Below are 16,050 nucleotides of genomic sequence, written 5' to 3' on the forward strand. Positions count from 1 at the left end.
TTACGCTCTTTTGCACCGAAAGCGTTCTTTCCAGCGCGGCGCTGCTGTATGGCGGGCGAGCAGCAGCCGTGGGCAGAACGGAGCAATGCGGTTGCCAAGGAAAGCTATATAGATTTTCTCACAAACTCCGCAGCTCAATAAAACTTCGTCTTGACTAGGAGCTCCAACATCCCCGAAATAATGAGTAATTATTCCCATTATTCAACCGTATTGTACACTGACGGCATTTATCTTGGTGCGCTAAACAAATAGAATTTAGACATGCTCGAACAAGGCCTGCTCAATTCCGAAAGGCTTGAGAATTTCATGCATATGACTGTTATAGTTGTAACGACTGTAGGTAGAAGGAAAAGAAAATGCATGGACCTGCTACTGGCTCTGTAGCTGAGCCACCTACGCTGCCTCGTGTGGACAGAAGAGAAAATAGAGAAGAAAGAAAAAGAAGAGGGATAGAAAGACGCGCGTTGCAACAGCCGTCGTCTACCACCGAAGCGGTGGCGGGTGCAATGACGGGGTGGATTTGTGGGGTTTAACGTCCCAAAGCGACTCAGGCTATGAGTCGCTATGAGTCCCCCCGGTAGTGACCGTTATAGTTATAGTTGGAAGGTGTATTGAATATGTCAGTGCTTTCAAAGACAGCTCCACACACTTTTACAAATACCTCGCCAAAACAAGACAAAAATAATCAATATGAAAAGGTAACAAAGAATGGTGACCTTTTCGAAGAGGGACACGTGCGACTGCAGCTCGTTCATTTCCTCGCTCATCTTGGCTTGCAGCGTCCTCCTCTTGGCCTCCACCTCCTCCTCTGCCTGCGAAAGACCAGCGCAACAAAGCCTTCGCGTTGACTTTTGCACGATGCAGTCCAACACTTAGCCTCATGTCGTTGTTAGCTTTGCACTACGCGTGTCTCTGAGCTGTGCTCATCCACTTGCGAAGATCCGCTACGGGGCCATGTATGCATAAAGTTAAACTGTTTAATAAGGGAAGGCGCAGTAACTGCCTCAACTTCTGGGCAGAAATGTCAACAGCGCCTTAAGGAAAATTATCAAGGAAAGAATGGAAGAGTCGCCGCAATGGAGGACTCTGAATTAATTTCGGCCAACACGGATTCGTCAGCGTAAACACACATATCGTACAGCACACGAGAGTATTTTGCGTTTCGCCTTCACCGAGACGACTAGACGAACGCGCGGTGACCACTGAGTTACCACTGAGGGTGAGCCTACATGAAGACCTCATAACCCTTACCGGCACAGACGTTGGCTGAATCGCCACCTACCGCATTGCGGTGTGCTGCTCAGCGCCGAATAAAGCAAGATTACGGCGAAAGAAAAAGTTCACGCTGCTACCCTCTGGTAACCTGCGCAAACTGGCCACAAATAATAGACGAAATTTATTTTGAAGCCCCTTAACTGATGTGATACGAAACCTCCTAAAGTGCCCGTACAAACATGACAACTGGCAATGTGTAACCCTTAAAGGAACCCTGAAACACTGTTGAATGAAGTTGTAGTACCCTTGCAATGTTGAAAGACGCCACTTCGTAAATGTCTTCCCGCAAAAAAACAAAGATGATTGTTAATGCGTTTTGAAGGATCAGAGTATACGAAATTTGAATTTAAGTGCCTTTGCATCTTTCTCTGTCCACGTCATATTTGCACGCCCAAAATCCAGGGCTTCTCCGACGCAGCTCCATCAACCAATCCCAGTGCCGGTCTGCCGGCAGATGCAAAAATTCTCGGGAAGGGGGGGGGGGGGGTCAAATTGCTGTCTCGAGACAGCTCCACAAGTTCTACCGCAATAGAGGGCTCTCTGCATGCTGTGTATAGAAATGTATTATTGGGTCATGTGCTGGTGACAACATATTACAGTTGTAGCGTATAGTTCGATCCGTTACCGTGGGCTCCATTACGCATGCGCAGGTCGCCTTGAGGGCACCAGTTGGCGCCACGTGCCGACTGGTGCCGTGCTCGTCTGCCGCGTTGGGATCAATCAGCTCATAGAAACCGTTGGCGCGCGATGGAGCATCACGGTAGCCGATCGCGGACCGCGCTGTGCTTCAAGTCTCCAATATAGCGATAGCGGGAGTCTACAGACTATGCTCAGAGAAGTGTTGCAAGTGGTGGGGGTGGAAATCTACAATGGGGTAACAGCCAGATAAGTGTCTTGTCTTGCTTGGAAAATTAAAGCAAAACTAAAGCAGAGCCAAAATGGACATAAGATGGTCGAAGATCCGAGGTCGCTGCGCGTGCCTTGTCTGCTGCAGTGTCATCGTCCGTTTCTCGCCGATTTCACTAGTAGCTGACGGAAAGGTCCATTATTACCAGCTTTACTGCAAGAGCTGCCAGGGACTGTCAGTTAACCCTGACCTGTATGCACCGGCGGCATTCCTGCACGCGAGCGGATTCATGAACCGAATCACTCCTACCAATATTTCTGCCCGCGTCGCCCCCTTTTCCGTTCCACTCAACTTCAGCTCCAAGCGTGCAGAGAAACGACGCCAGGTGCGGCAGTGAGTCACGGCGAACTAGGCGCACCGAACGGATGTGTGTGTGCACTGTCGGCGCTATAAATAGGGCGCACTTGGGCCTAGCATAGAAGAAAAAAAGAGAAAGAACAAACACAGTTTAGCAAAAATGGAATAAAATGCGTTAAGAGAGCAGCGGAGGACGATCGTGTTTAGGTGTACCCATATTTTCAAGTGCCGTTTGCACGAATATAAGAGAGTATGAGCAAGTAGTCCAAATATGTGCCTTTCTGCTCATGTAGATGCTGCGTCGACACTGCGCCCTAGCGAAGTGCAGCGACGCGTGTGCCGGTGTTTGTTGGTTAGGGCGCGAAAACACAGTCTTGTGCCAATGCTCGGAAATTTATGCTTTACGAAGTTGACTACGTAAAGCATAGGATACATTACTGCTCCGTCTAGGAAGGACAGTATAGGCTTTCATGCATCTACTGGGGCAATAAAATAGAAACTACAAATACAAGAAGAGAGTGCACTCAGACAGTACTAAGATAACTAAGTAAAAACTATAAATTAGAACACTGTAGTCATGTAGGTGCATAACTATTTCCTCAAACTGCTTTTCGACACCAGAGCATACTTGAGGTGGCTTTCCGTTATGCATAATCCAAATGTACATTTTTAACTGTAATGAATAACTACCTAGTAAATTCCCTGTAGTTAAGACTATTAGAACCATAGCACCCCGCCGGGGTGGCGCAGTGGTTACGGCGCTCAACTACTGTTTCCAAGGGCGCGCGGGATCGAATCCTGGCCTCGGCGGCCGCTTTTCGGTGCAGGCGAAAAGCAAGGCGCCCGTGTGCTGCGCGATGTCAGTGCACGGTAAAGAACCCCAAGTGGCCGAAATCTCCGGAGTCCTCCATTACGGCGTCTCTCATAGCCTGAGTCGATTTGGGACGTTAAACCGCACGAACAAACAAACCAACTATTGGAACCACAGCTTTGTATAAATGGGCGCGTGTATTTTCTCCCCGCGTCTATTTGTCTCTGACCTTTCCGAGTTCTATGAGCGAGTGAGTGCCGAGTGGCATTTCGTTTGTTATTAACAGTTGCTTTATGAAGATCGTTTAGGCAGCTCAAGCTGATTTTACTGCGTTGGCTTGCAAAATCGCTCCGTTCTTCCTGTCTGTACGAACGTGGTTTATTCAGTCAAAGCGGAATACGCGAGCTCTAATGAGAGAGCAATTGCACTGGATCTCATAGATGTCTGAACAACGTTTTTCACGAAACAGATACAGCGAAAAATCAGACCACTCACTGCAAGCCGAGAATAACGATCACACATTGGGGGTCTCAAGTATTGCTTTCAAACTCTACCACCGGTTTTCGACATACTTTGATTACGTTAAATGTTGAAAGAGCAATGCAAGGCAACCCCAGTCATATTCGGCGCAAAACAAATCAAAACAGCCACAATAAAGAAACAAACCAACAGATCTTTCGGACTTTTCGCTAAGTCCGCGACGAAGAATCGATGGCAGAATCGATAGACAGCCACCCATCAATTGCAGGCGCACCCGCCTTCATTTTGATGACATGCTACTTCCAAGGTGACGTAAAAACCTAAAGACGACCTAGTAAGGCATGCGTAACGTTGTTGTTAGCCGGAAGTCGAGGTTCTTCTTTTTTTTTTTTATCAAATACTATGGCTAGCTAGGGATTTGGAAGAAGCCTCTGTTGTGCACTGAAATACACTTAACGTAAGAACAAGTTTATTATTATTATTATTATTATTATTATTATTATTATTATTATTATTATTATTATTATTATTATAAGAGAATAACTTAATTATAATATGGTCATTATTATAAGAAGCCAATGGCGATAGTGGTGACGAAAGCCGGCAATAGGAATAACGTTCTCTACGCCACTTGCTCTACTCTGGAGCGCTTGAAAAGACGGAGTCATGTATCACCCTGCCCGGAGTCCGCATACCTTGGCTTTAGCTTGCAGCTCTACAAGCTTGACTTGGTTGTCCATCTCTTCTTCCATGCGTCGTAAGTGTTCTTCGTGCTCTTTCTTCTCCCTGGAGAGAAGGAAAAAGCGCTTGAATTGAATTGAAAATAAAATATCTCAGTCGATGCAGCTCAGTGTACTAATAGGAAGACAGGAAGAGTGCCACATGTTTATTCTCTTCCTAAAACAGAAGCATGCGTTCATACAGAAATGCGAAAGGCCGTAGTGATCGCCGCGTCCGTCCGTATAACCAACTTCGTTTAATTTATACTTGAATTTGTATACCAGTGTAACTTATTATGTGCGGTGATTTTACTTTCATTCTAGTACTATGCAATACCAAATGTTCTTCTGATTTCTCTTTATTGTAGAGCACTCAAGACGTAAAACAATTATTAAATGCGAGAGAAAGCAATCATCGAACTAAAGTTGTCGTAGGGAAAAATCAAATTGAAAATAAAAGTAGGAAGGCAGGCTCCACCAAAAAAAAAATTGTAAGAAAACCCAAACCAATTAGACAAAAAAAAAAAAGAATATGGCACAAATTACAAGTGGCAAAAGCGGGCAGAGAGATCCCATTATTTATAATAAAGTTTCAAGAATGGGGTTTCAAGCAAGAAAACAGAAAGAAAAAAGGAAAACAAGCCTAGATCCATCGAGCCCAGAAGCTTGACGTATTCTTGTAGGTGGCAAGGAGGAGGGAAGGTGCGGGGGACTGTGGGGATGAAAAGAAGTAAAAAAAAGAAGCCCAGCAAAATAACAAAAAAAAAAAAAAACGGAGGAGGAGGATAAATGGGTTGAAGAACGCAGAAATATATCAGAGCGAAAAGAAAAATGTGGGCCAGAGAAAAGCAAACCAGGAAACGTAATAAGTAGGGACAGAGGAAATGATGCGCAACCAGTGAAACAAAACAAAACAGAACGAAAAGTCACCATAGCAGACGCAAAAAACCACCATCATCAGCTGGACTATACTCACTGCAGTGTGAAGGCCTCTCCCATATTCTGTCAATTAATCTGGTCATGTGCTAACTGCATTCAGTTGACCCCTGCAAAATTCTTAACCTCATCCGCTTACCTAACTTTCTGCTGCCCCTTGCTACGCTTTCCTTCCCTTGGAATCCAGTTTGTTACCCTAAGCAACTACTGGTTATCCTCTCTTCCCACTACATGTCCTGCCCATGCCCATTTTTCTGCTTGATTTCCACTATAATGTCAGTAACTTGAGTTATTTCTCTGACCCACTCTGCACGCTTCCTATCTCGTAATGTTACCCCTACTATTTTTCGTTCCAAAGCCCTCTGGGTTTTCCTCAACTTAAGCACGTTTCAGCCCCATAGGTGAGTACAGGTAAGGTGCAACTGTTGTATACCTTCCTCTTGAGCAATACTGGTAAGCTGCTAGTCATAACCTGCGAGAACTTGCGAAATGCGCTTCCTCCCAATCTTATTCTCCTTGTTATTTCCCTTTCATGGTCTTGATCTGCGGATACCTGCCATAAGTAGATATATTCGCCTACTACTTTCAGTGCTTCGCTACCTAACGTAAACTGCTGTTCCTTCCGGAGGCTGTTGAATATTACCTTAGTTTTCTGCATATTGATCTTCAAGCCTCCTCTTCTGATTTTCCTGTCCCGGTCATCAAGCATTCTTTGCAGCTCATCCCTTGGGTTAATTAGCAAGACAATGTCATCAGCGAATCGCAGATTACTGAGGTATTCTCCATCTACTCTTATCCCTAGCTGCTCCCATTCCAAGTCTCTGAATACTTCCTCTAAGCAAGCTGTGAATAGTACTGGAGAGATCGTGTCTCGTTGCCTATACACTTTTCTTGATATGAATTTTGTTGCCTTTTTTATGCAGAACTATGGTTGCTGTGCAGCCACTATATACGCATGTATGGCTCGTCTACCCCCTGATTTCGCAATGTCTGCATCACCGCCGAGGTTCCTACTGAGTCAAATGCGTTTTCGTAATCAATGAATGCCATGTATAAGGGCTGGTTATATTCCGAGCATTTTTCTATGACCTGGTTGATGGTATGGATATTATCGATAGTAGAGTACCCTTTTCAAAAACCTGCCTGGTATTTTGCTTGATTGAAGTTTAAGGTTGTCCTGATGCTATTATCGATTACCATAGTAGATGGCTTATACGTAACTGATAGTAATCTGGCTAGTAAGCTTATCGTAAGTAAAAAAAAAATTATAGGAAAAAAAAGGAAAGAAAATTGTCAATCTAACAGCCATTAGTAACAAAGATATTAGAAATAAGAATGAAAAGAAAAATTTATTCTGAGTACACGCAGGGCGAGCAAACAGTAAAACCCCAAGTCCAAATACCTCGTCCAATGTTTTCGGCGAAGACGCGTAGCCGTCATCTCGGGATAAACTACCTGGTATGGCAAATGACAGGGATAAAATACCATCGCGGAGAATACAATAATGTTTCAACTCTCTTATTTTTAGCACAAGGCCCTTTTGGTAGGTCCATCTGTGCTGCCGCCAGAGTATGGAGGAAACTGTTATTCCGCGATCGAAGATCAAGGTTAGATAAGATTACACGCCTGATTATGTGTCCTCACCACAGCTGGCGCTACGTCCGCCATTAATTCATCGAACATCCTTGTGCCACCTAGTGTTTTATGAAGAACAGAAAACGACCTCGAGCACAGCACAGTTGGCTTGACCTACTTAGGTCGTGCATGTTGACCCCGGCCGAAGTCAGCTTATCAGAGACACCCGAAGCGGGCATCGCTCGCACCTACCTGAGCCAAGTATTCTCTAGCTGGCTATTCTCCTCCTGCAGTCTCTTCATGTTGTCCAGTAGGTCGGCAATGACGTCCTCGAAGCGTTCCACCACTTGCGGTTTCTCGCTTCTCTGCAGTTCCTTGTACAGGTCGTTCAGTGTCTCCTCGCTGCTGGGACAAACGTAGCGGAGGGGAAGAGAGGACGCGACACAACACAGGGGTAGGACAGGGGGGAGTGCAAGAGGAGAGAAGAAGAATGGGACTCAAACGTCTGTCTACATATGTGCGCCACGCCGCATGCGAGTAAAAAAATAAACTATGACCTTTCCTTGTTTTCATTTTTCTGAAAGCAACGATATAATGACCTCCGTTTTGAGCAGACGAAAGCCTCTCATGTCTCAAGAAATCTGTCGGCCACGTGCAAAGGTGTTAAACATCGCACTTTGTCTCCGGAGGACTCGGTCGTCTGCTGCTTCTCTGCTATTCTGAAGCGGTCGCGTAAACAATGGTTGCACGTAACACCAGGCACACATCATTTTGCCGAAAGGCAAACAACAGGGCTTCCGCGGAGACACTCGAGATGTCGAAAGAACCGCTCAGTCGGTTTTCCGGTGATTTAAATTTCCCAAAAGGAAAGCAAAAATTCTTCTTCGTATGCTTTTGCTGAGTAAAGCATGCTAAACTTTTATCACAAAGAGCGCATCGGCCGCAAGTCAATAATATAACAGAGACTGTCGTCTCGTATCATGTGTTTTAGGAAACGTAGCGCAAAGAATACAAGGACAAAAGACTGTATCCCTCATTTTGTCCTTGTCTTCTTTGCGCTACGTTTCCTAAAATGCAAATGCACCAACTCGCCCAATTCAGCATTCGTATCATGTGATCACAGTTGGGCGCTGCGAGCATGCGGAAAGTGCAGCATTTACTTCGCAGCTGCGCTTTCCCTGTGAAAGCACTCACGCGAACAGCACAGCCGAGCGCCAATATTGGGCCGAGCAATATCGCGCCGGTGGACACCTCAAACACGTCATCAGCACGAGGGCAAACGTCGACAAACTTTCGCAAAACCGCAACGACGCAAAATTAACTTCTCTGTGGACACCTTAAGCAGGTAATTAGAGCGTCGTGCCGAAGCACAAATAAGACACCCTTGAGTGTTACACTATAGAGGCTAGAACAATTGTAGCCTCTATAGTTATACGCTTTCCTCCAATTCATTTCATGCTTCGGTGTTCTGGCGACTACTGTCATTTTAGTGCCGAAGAACTTCTTCACACGGTCAAACCCGATCACGAATCGTGTGCGGCACCTGACCTTGAGGGTGTCCTTGGAGAAACTTAGTAGAGCGGCAGTCTACCCCTAGCCAATGCATGTATATCACGTTACACCCCTTGCCCGGCACCCAGGGTCAGCCGCAGTGTCTGAAAATCCTCCTTGGTTTTTATGTTACATTCGACCTACACGCTTTCGCACGGACTAACCAGTTTAACAAGAGTTAAACCATGACAAACTTTTTTCAAACTTTACACAACTCTAGGCCATGACGCAGAGCCAGCGTCGGAAATATACTAACAGAAAAAAAAAAAGTCAGGAAAGCAGACTCCGTTGTCCGCATCACGTACAACTGTTTCAAACCAATCAAAATAAACTAAACCGGTGCAGTGAAACAGTGGTAATTTCAAGATATAGATCTAATGCCTGCAGTATCCATCATGATGTGGCAGTGGCGTGAACTGCCATGAAATAAAGAGTCTCTGTGTTACGACCAAGCATCCGCAATTGCGCGCTCTATTGTTCGCCTGTGGGCATGGATAAGTTTTGTGAATATGTGGTGATGGTCCAATGGCTCTAAGTGAGCCTGTTTCCAGGAATCCTGTTTTGTAAGCATGTTTTGCTTTGTGGACAACCTGCAAATGCCAAATTGACCTTGTCAAGAGAACGTCTGGAAAAACACAAAGAAACGTCCCCCTGCGGGAAATAGCAGGAAGTGCTTTCTTTCTTTTGTTCACCCTTCCAGTCGAGAAGTGCTATCCTCCAGTGATGAATGCCTCCTATCCAAAGGAGACGACAGAGTGACATGTCCGCTGACGGGCAGGACAAGAAAGGAGCATGACTCATACGGCCATTAAGTGATTTCCCGGGAATGCAGGAAAGATTTGCAATTGTCGAAAAGGGACCATGTTGGGAGCCCTATGCGGCGCCACGTGCACTCGGGTTTCTGAGAAGTAAAACCCCTTGTCAGAACCAGCCTGTGGTTTCTTTGCTGAAGAATAGAAATGTACCTCCTCTCCTCGCCGTTCCCAAGCTTTTCCCGCCAACAAGTGATCACGCCCAACGAATGAATGCCGGACCAGTCAGTGCTTCAGACCATCAGTGCAGTGATGTGTTCGATTGGATGCCGATACCTGAGGGGCGTGCCCTGGATTTGGTTGGTCAACATCTTCAGAGAGGGGCTGGACATAGGGGGGTTTTAAGGACGCTGCAGAGCACGAAATGTCGCTCTGGGCCCTGGGTAAACGGCTCATCCAGTCGCTTCTCGCTATGAACTCTTAACGCTTGTCATTTTGCTGATGTACCCTTCTTTTTCCTGTAAATATTCTTGTAAATACGTTTTCTCAAAGTGCCAGTAAACCTGCTTGTACATATTTTACCAACTTCGAAGATTCAGTCCTTCTTCAACCCGGAGTCTCTGCACGCTACCAAGTGAAAGCCGGGTCGCCATAGCCCCAGCGTCACGACAACTGGTGATCAGCGGTGGGATCTGAATCTACAAGCACAACGACTGGTGCCCAGCGTTGGGATCTGAATCTACAAGCCACAACATCTGGTGATTGGAGGTGGATCTGAAGCTACAAGCCACAACACCTTGTGATCGGAGGTGGCATCTCAAGCAACAAGCAGGAGCAACAATCGGCCAAGAGGGCAGCTCGGAACATCGATCGCATGTGTGGGTGAGTGCTTGGCTTTTCTTCTGATGTGGACCAGGTTCTAGAACAGGGTTAGATTTTAGAACTGGTAAAGAGAGTGTGGAAACGCCTTTAGGTTGGTAGTTTGCACAGTTGTTTTGGAAGTAGCCGACACTCGGAGCGATCATGGACCTACAAAAGCTGCAGAAACCGGACCTGTTGCTATTGTGTGAGGAATTGGGAATTGATACAAGTGGTTTGGCACGAAAACCTTTGATTATAAAGGCAATCACAGATTTGGGAGCCGATGATGAGGAGCTCAGTGAAGCATGGAACCTCATCGCCCAAAAAAAGGAGGAACAGCTCAGACAGCAGAAAGAGCGGGAAAAAGAGGAAAAGAGGCGTGAGCGTGAACTTGAGAGGGAAAAAGAGGAAAGGGAGCGCGAACGTCAGAGGGAAAAAGAGGAAAGGGAGCGCGAACGTCAGAGGGAAAAAGAGGAAAGGGAGCGCGAACGTCAGAGGGAAAAAGAGGAAAGAGAGCGTGAACTTGACAGGGAAAAAGAGGAAAGGGAGCACGAACGTGAGAAGCTTGAAAGAGAAGCAAAAAAGCTGGACCAAGAAATTGAGCTCCGGAAATTAGAACTAGAGTTGAGCAAGAGGTCGGGCGATTGTCCCCAGCTAGCGGTACCTCGTCTCAACAAGGAGGCAGATTTCAAGATGTCAAAGTACATGCAGCCATATGTGATATCAGGGGATATCGGTCTGTATCTGGCTAACTTTGAGCGAACCTGCGAAAAACTGTCCTTCCAGCGAGACACTTGGTCTCAGAGATTATTGACGGTTCTGCCCAGCGAGGCAGCGGAGGTTGTCGCGCGGCTAAGCAAGGAGGACGCGGACAACTACGAGAAGGTCAAAGCTTGCCTTCTGAGAAAGTATAGGCTTAGCGCCGAGGCGTTCAGACAACGTTTTCGGAACGCTACTAAGTCCAGGGACGAGAGTTACCCTGAATTCCTGTACAATTTAAGAGTAAATTTGGGCGAGTGGCTAAAGAGCACAGATTCCTACAGTGATAGGGACGCTGTAGTCGAGCGAATTCTTTTGGAGCAGTTTTATAACTGCCTCCCAGAAAAAGAAAGAAATTGGTTACAGGACAGAGGCGAAATTAAGTCGGCAACTGAAGCTGCCGAACTTATTGAGGAGTATGCTTCGCGCCGACAATTCAGCAACCCAGCAGTGGATAGGCCCCGCAATCCCAAGTTCAGTGTGAAAAACCGTCAGGAAAGGCACTTTGCTAGAGTTGGAAACGAAGAAATGAAGGTTTCTTCAGGCAAATTCCCTAGAAAGGACGGCAGTGAGAAAAGTGGGGAAGTGACCAACGTGCAGAACACAAAGAATAAGCTTGAGGCTAGGAAGCCGCTCACATGCTTTAGGTGTAATGAGCAGGGTCACATTGCCGTCAACTGCCGGAAAGAAAAGATTGCTTTCTCGTATGTCAGGGACTGCGATGAAAATATGCAGCTTTTAGAACCCTACCTGCATGACCTAGTAGTCAACGGGAAGCCTTGCAAGGTACTGCGCGATTCGGCCGCGACGATGGATGTTGTCCATCCGGCGTATGTATCGCCTTCCGACTATACAGGACAGTGTGCATGGATCCGACAGGTAGTTGAGGAACAGAGTGTGTGCTTGCCGATCGCGAACGTGGTCATCGAGGGCCCTTTCGGCGAATTAACAACCGAGGCTGCCGTTTCAGAAAAGCTGCCTAAGTGCTATCCGTATTTGTTTTCCAACAAATCGGACATGCTACTGCGAAAGAGGGGCATCCTTTTCGGAGACAGTGTTGTGCAAGCATTAACACGTTCAAAGGCGCGAGAACTAGCTACACTGCTCATTCCAGAAAAATCCACAGCGGAGGAAACGGCAGTTAAAACAGTGGTAAATGCGGAAGATAGCAGGTCAGAAAACTTTGAGAGCGAGGCATCTCAGATATGTCAACTTGAAAGTGAGCTTGATGAGACGCGGAATGAGGACGTTCTTGAGAATAACCTCTTGCCGCCAGTGTCTAGTAATCTCACGAGACTTTTAAGTGGAACCCGAGAGGACTTAACTATGGAGCAAGCCAATGATCCCAAGAATAAGCTCGAAGTACAGTGGGAAGGACCTGCTGAAGTCGTTGCAAAGCTTTCTGACACTAACTACGCAGTGAAAATCCCCGATAGGCGTAAAGCAGTGCGCATTTATCATTGCAGTCTTATGAAGCCCTATGAGCAGAGGGAAACCATGGTAAATCTAACGTTAAACCTTCCTGAGGAGATTGGGGATAACTTGATTTGCCTCAGCGGAAAAGGAAGCAACGCTCAGGAGCTTCACAAAAAGACGGAGCAGAGAGGAGAACTAAAGAAATCCCAGCTGTCCGATCTGGGCGAAATAATAACAGAGTTTGAGGCCTGCTTCGTGGACAGGCCAGGCAGAACTGATTTGACTGAGCACGATATTGAGCTGACTTCAGACGTGCCAGTGCGATCAAGGTGCTACCGATTCTCTCCAAGGCAAAGAGAAATTCTGGATAGGGAAGTAACTCGCATGCTGGAATTGGGAGTAATAAAACCCTCGGAAAGCGATTATGCTTCGCCTATGATCTTAGTAGAAGCTCCAGGTAAAGACCCTAGGCCTGTGGTAGACTACCGAAAGCTAAATTCTCTCACCAGGGATCAAGTGTATCCTATTCCGAATATTGAGGAGAGAGTAGAACAGGTCAGTAGAGCGGCATATGTGACTACGCTGGACCTTACTCGAGGATACTGGCAAGTACCGCTCACTGAACGCGCCAGCAGATACGCGGCTTTCGTCACTCCGACGGGCAGCTACCAGCCAACAATGATGAGTTTCGGGCTCAAAAATGCTCCATTTTGTTTTTCCCGACTCATGGATAGGGTTTTAAATGGGTGTGAAACATTCGCGGTGCCTTATTTAGATGACATTGCGGTTTTTTCCGACTCATGGGCGGACCATATGGTACATCTAAGAGCTGTACTGAGCCTTTTGCGTCAAGCTGGACTAACCGTAAAGGCCGAGAAATGTTGCCTGGCAAGGGCGACCGTGGACTACTTGGGTCACAATGTAGGTCAAGGTTTCAGGAAACCCAGCGAGATTAAGATTTCTGCGGTAGCAGACTACCCGCGGCCGAGCACGAAGACGGAAATTCGAGCATTCCTAGGTCTGACGGGATATTACAATCACTACATCCCTAACTATTCAGCTTTGGCTAGCCCTCTGACCGACGCTCTCCGCAAGACAGAACCGACAAATGTAGTCTGGGACGAACAAAAGGAAGCCTCCTTCGTAAACCTGAAGGCTGTGCTGATTAGCCGTCCGGTATTGCGAGCTCCAGACTATGACCGAGAATTCACGGTCCAGTGTGATGCCAGTGATCGAGGGTTAGGTGCTGTTCTCTGCCAGAGAGATGACGACGGTAATGAGCACCCCGTGCTCTACTTGAGCAGAAAACTGAGTTCTAGAGAGAGGGCTTATTGCGCGTCAGAGAAAGAATGCGCTTGCATTGTATGGGCCATTCAAAAATTGCAGTGTTATCTTGGAGGGGCCAAATTCACCGTAGAGACGGACCATTGTCCCCTGGCTTGGCTGCAAACTGCGACATCGAAGAACAGTCGCCTTCTTAGGTGGAGCTTGATTTTACAGCAGTACAATTTTGAAATAAGATACAAAAAGGGGAAGTTAAATGGGAATGCGGACGCGCTTAGCCGCTCTTTCTAAGCGGTCCGAGATGTTCCTCACCATGTATCCAAATTGATAATCAGGTTTTTTTTTTTCGTGCGCTTGTATATGTGTGACTATGTAAAGCAGCACGTTTGGTTTTCTAGGAATACGTGGGTCCTGAACGTCTTGAGTGTGGGCTTTTCTCGAACAACAATGGCAGTTTTCTTTTGACCTGGTCTCTTCAGACGGGAGCCGAGTGCTTGCTTCGACATGTGGTTGAGTTTCAGACAGCTCGAGCAATTTGGCCTACAACAATCAAGACAACGCGACAAGCAACAGCGAGCTTCAAGCGTTCACGTGCAGGCCATTAAGTCGTCTCTTCATGCAGCAGCTGCGGCTGCTGCCCTCCGAGTCTCTTCTGGCGGGGGAGGAGGCTGTTACGACCAAGCATCCGCAATTGCGCGCTCTATTGTTCGCCTGTGGGCATGGATAAGTTTTGTGAATATGTGGTGATGGTCCAATGGCTCTAAGTGAGCCTGTTTCCAGGAATCCTGTTTTGTAAGCATGTTTTGCTTTGTGGACAACCTGCAAATGCCAAATTGACCTTGTCAAGAGAACGTCTGGAAAAACACAAAGAAACGTCCCCCTGCGGGAAATAGCAGGAAGTGCTTTCTTTCTTTTGTTCACCCTTCCAGTCGAGAAGTGCTATCCTCCAGTGATGAATGCCTCCTATCCAAAGGAGACGACAGAGTGACATGTCCGCTGACGGGCAGGACAAGAAAGGAGCATGACTCATACGGCCATTAAGTGATTTCCCGGGAATGCAGGAAAGATTTGCAATTGTCGAAAAGGGACCATGTTGGGAGCCCTATGCGGCGCCACGTGCACTCGGGTTTCTGAGAAGTAAAACCCCTTGTCAGAACCAGCCTGTGGTTTCTTTGCTGAAGAATAGAAATGTACCTCCTCTCCTCGCCGTTCCCAAGCTTTTCCCGCCAACAAGTGATCACGCCCAACGAATGAATGCCGGACCAGTCAGTGCTTCAGACCATCAGTGCAGTGATGTGTTCGATTGGATGCCGATACCTGAGGGGCGTGCCCTGGATTTGGTTGGTCAACATCTTCAGAGAGGGGCTGGACATAGGGGGGTTTTAAGGACGCTGCAGAGCACGAAATGTCGCTCTGGGCCCTGGGTAAACGGCTCATCCAGTCGCTTCTCGCTATGAACTCTTAACGCTTGTCATTTTGCTGATGTACCCTTCTTTTTCCTGTAAATATTCTTGTAAATACGTTTTCTCAAAGTGCCAGTAAACCTGCTTGTACATATTTTACCAACTTCGAAGATTCAGTCCTTCTTCAACCCGGAGTCTCTGCACGCTACCAAGTGAAAGCCGGGTCGCCATAGCCCCAGCGTCACGACACTCTGTACGAAGGAATGTAAAATTGGTTGGTTGGTTTGTGGGGTTCAACGTCCCAAAGCAACTCAGGCTATGAGAGACGCCGTAGTGGAGGACTCCGGAAAGTTTTACCACCTGGGGTTCTTTAACGTGCACTGACATCGCACAGCACACGGGCGCTTCGCTTTTCGCCTCCACCGAAAAGCGGCCGCCGAGGCCGGGATTCGATCCCGCATCCTGGGAACAGTAGCCAAGCGCCGTAACAACTCCGCCACCCCGGCGGGGAAAAAGGAATGTAAGAGAACGGAACAAGAGTTGAGGGGGAGCCTCACTTCGCAAGCCAAGTCAGCGTTTCGACAAGGAGACTAGTCTTCGTCTGGCACGAAGACAAGTTCCCTTGTCGAAACGTTGGCTCCTCGTTCGAACTGAGGATCCACCTCAACCATTGGTGCCTTCTCTTTCTTACTGTGTAACCATCTTCTCCCCCTCGGTCTACCCTTGATTCGGATACGATATAGTGACAGTAAGGACGAACTATGCCGTTTATTCTCCCTCACGTTAGACGTAACTTGAGGCGGAACACTTCAGGTCGTGACGTCAAGCACAAAGCCATCATCTTTGTGCTTGACGCACGTGTAGGCCACCATCTAAATAATGCCTCACTGAGATAGCGATGGACAGCTATCTCGAAAACAAACCAACATGACATGTCGAATAAAAGAATAGAGGACGCCACATATCAACGGTGATAAGGATTGACCTAAAAGCGTCCACTACAGGCGGATAGGACTAAAAAGAG

General features: G+C 47.1%; 1 protein-coding gene across 1 annotated transcript in view; it reads right to left on the reverse strand.

Moving 5' to 3' along the window:
* LOC146182001 (uncharacterized) overlaps window positions 1-16,050 on the reverse strand; it is a 102,098-nt gene that overhangs the window by 45,372 nt on the left and 40,676 nt on the right. The window contains exons 2-4 of the mRNA XM_084575879.1: window positions 7,253-7,405; window positions 4,466-4,556; window positions 717-812 (exon numbers count right to left, since the gene is read on the reverse strand). Coding sequence (XP_084432005.1) covers window positions 717-812; window positions 4,466-4,556; window positions 7,253-7,405 — 340 coding nt within the window. The remainder of the gene's footprint in view (window positions 1-716; window positions 813-4,465; window positions 4,557-7,252; window positions 7,406-16,050) is intronic.

Source organism: Amblyomma maculatum, chromosome 8, assembly GCF_055883805.1.
Source record: "Amblyomma maculatum isolate TAMU_Amacu chromosome 8, ASM5588380v1, whole genome shotgun sequence".
NCBI lineage: Eukaryota > Metazoa > Arthropoda > Arachnida > Ixodida > Ixodidae > Amblyomma > Amblyomma maculatum.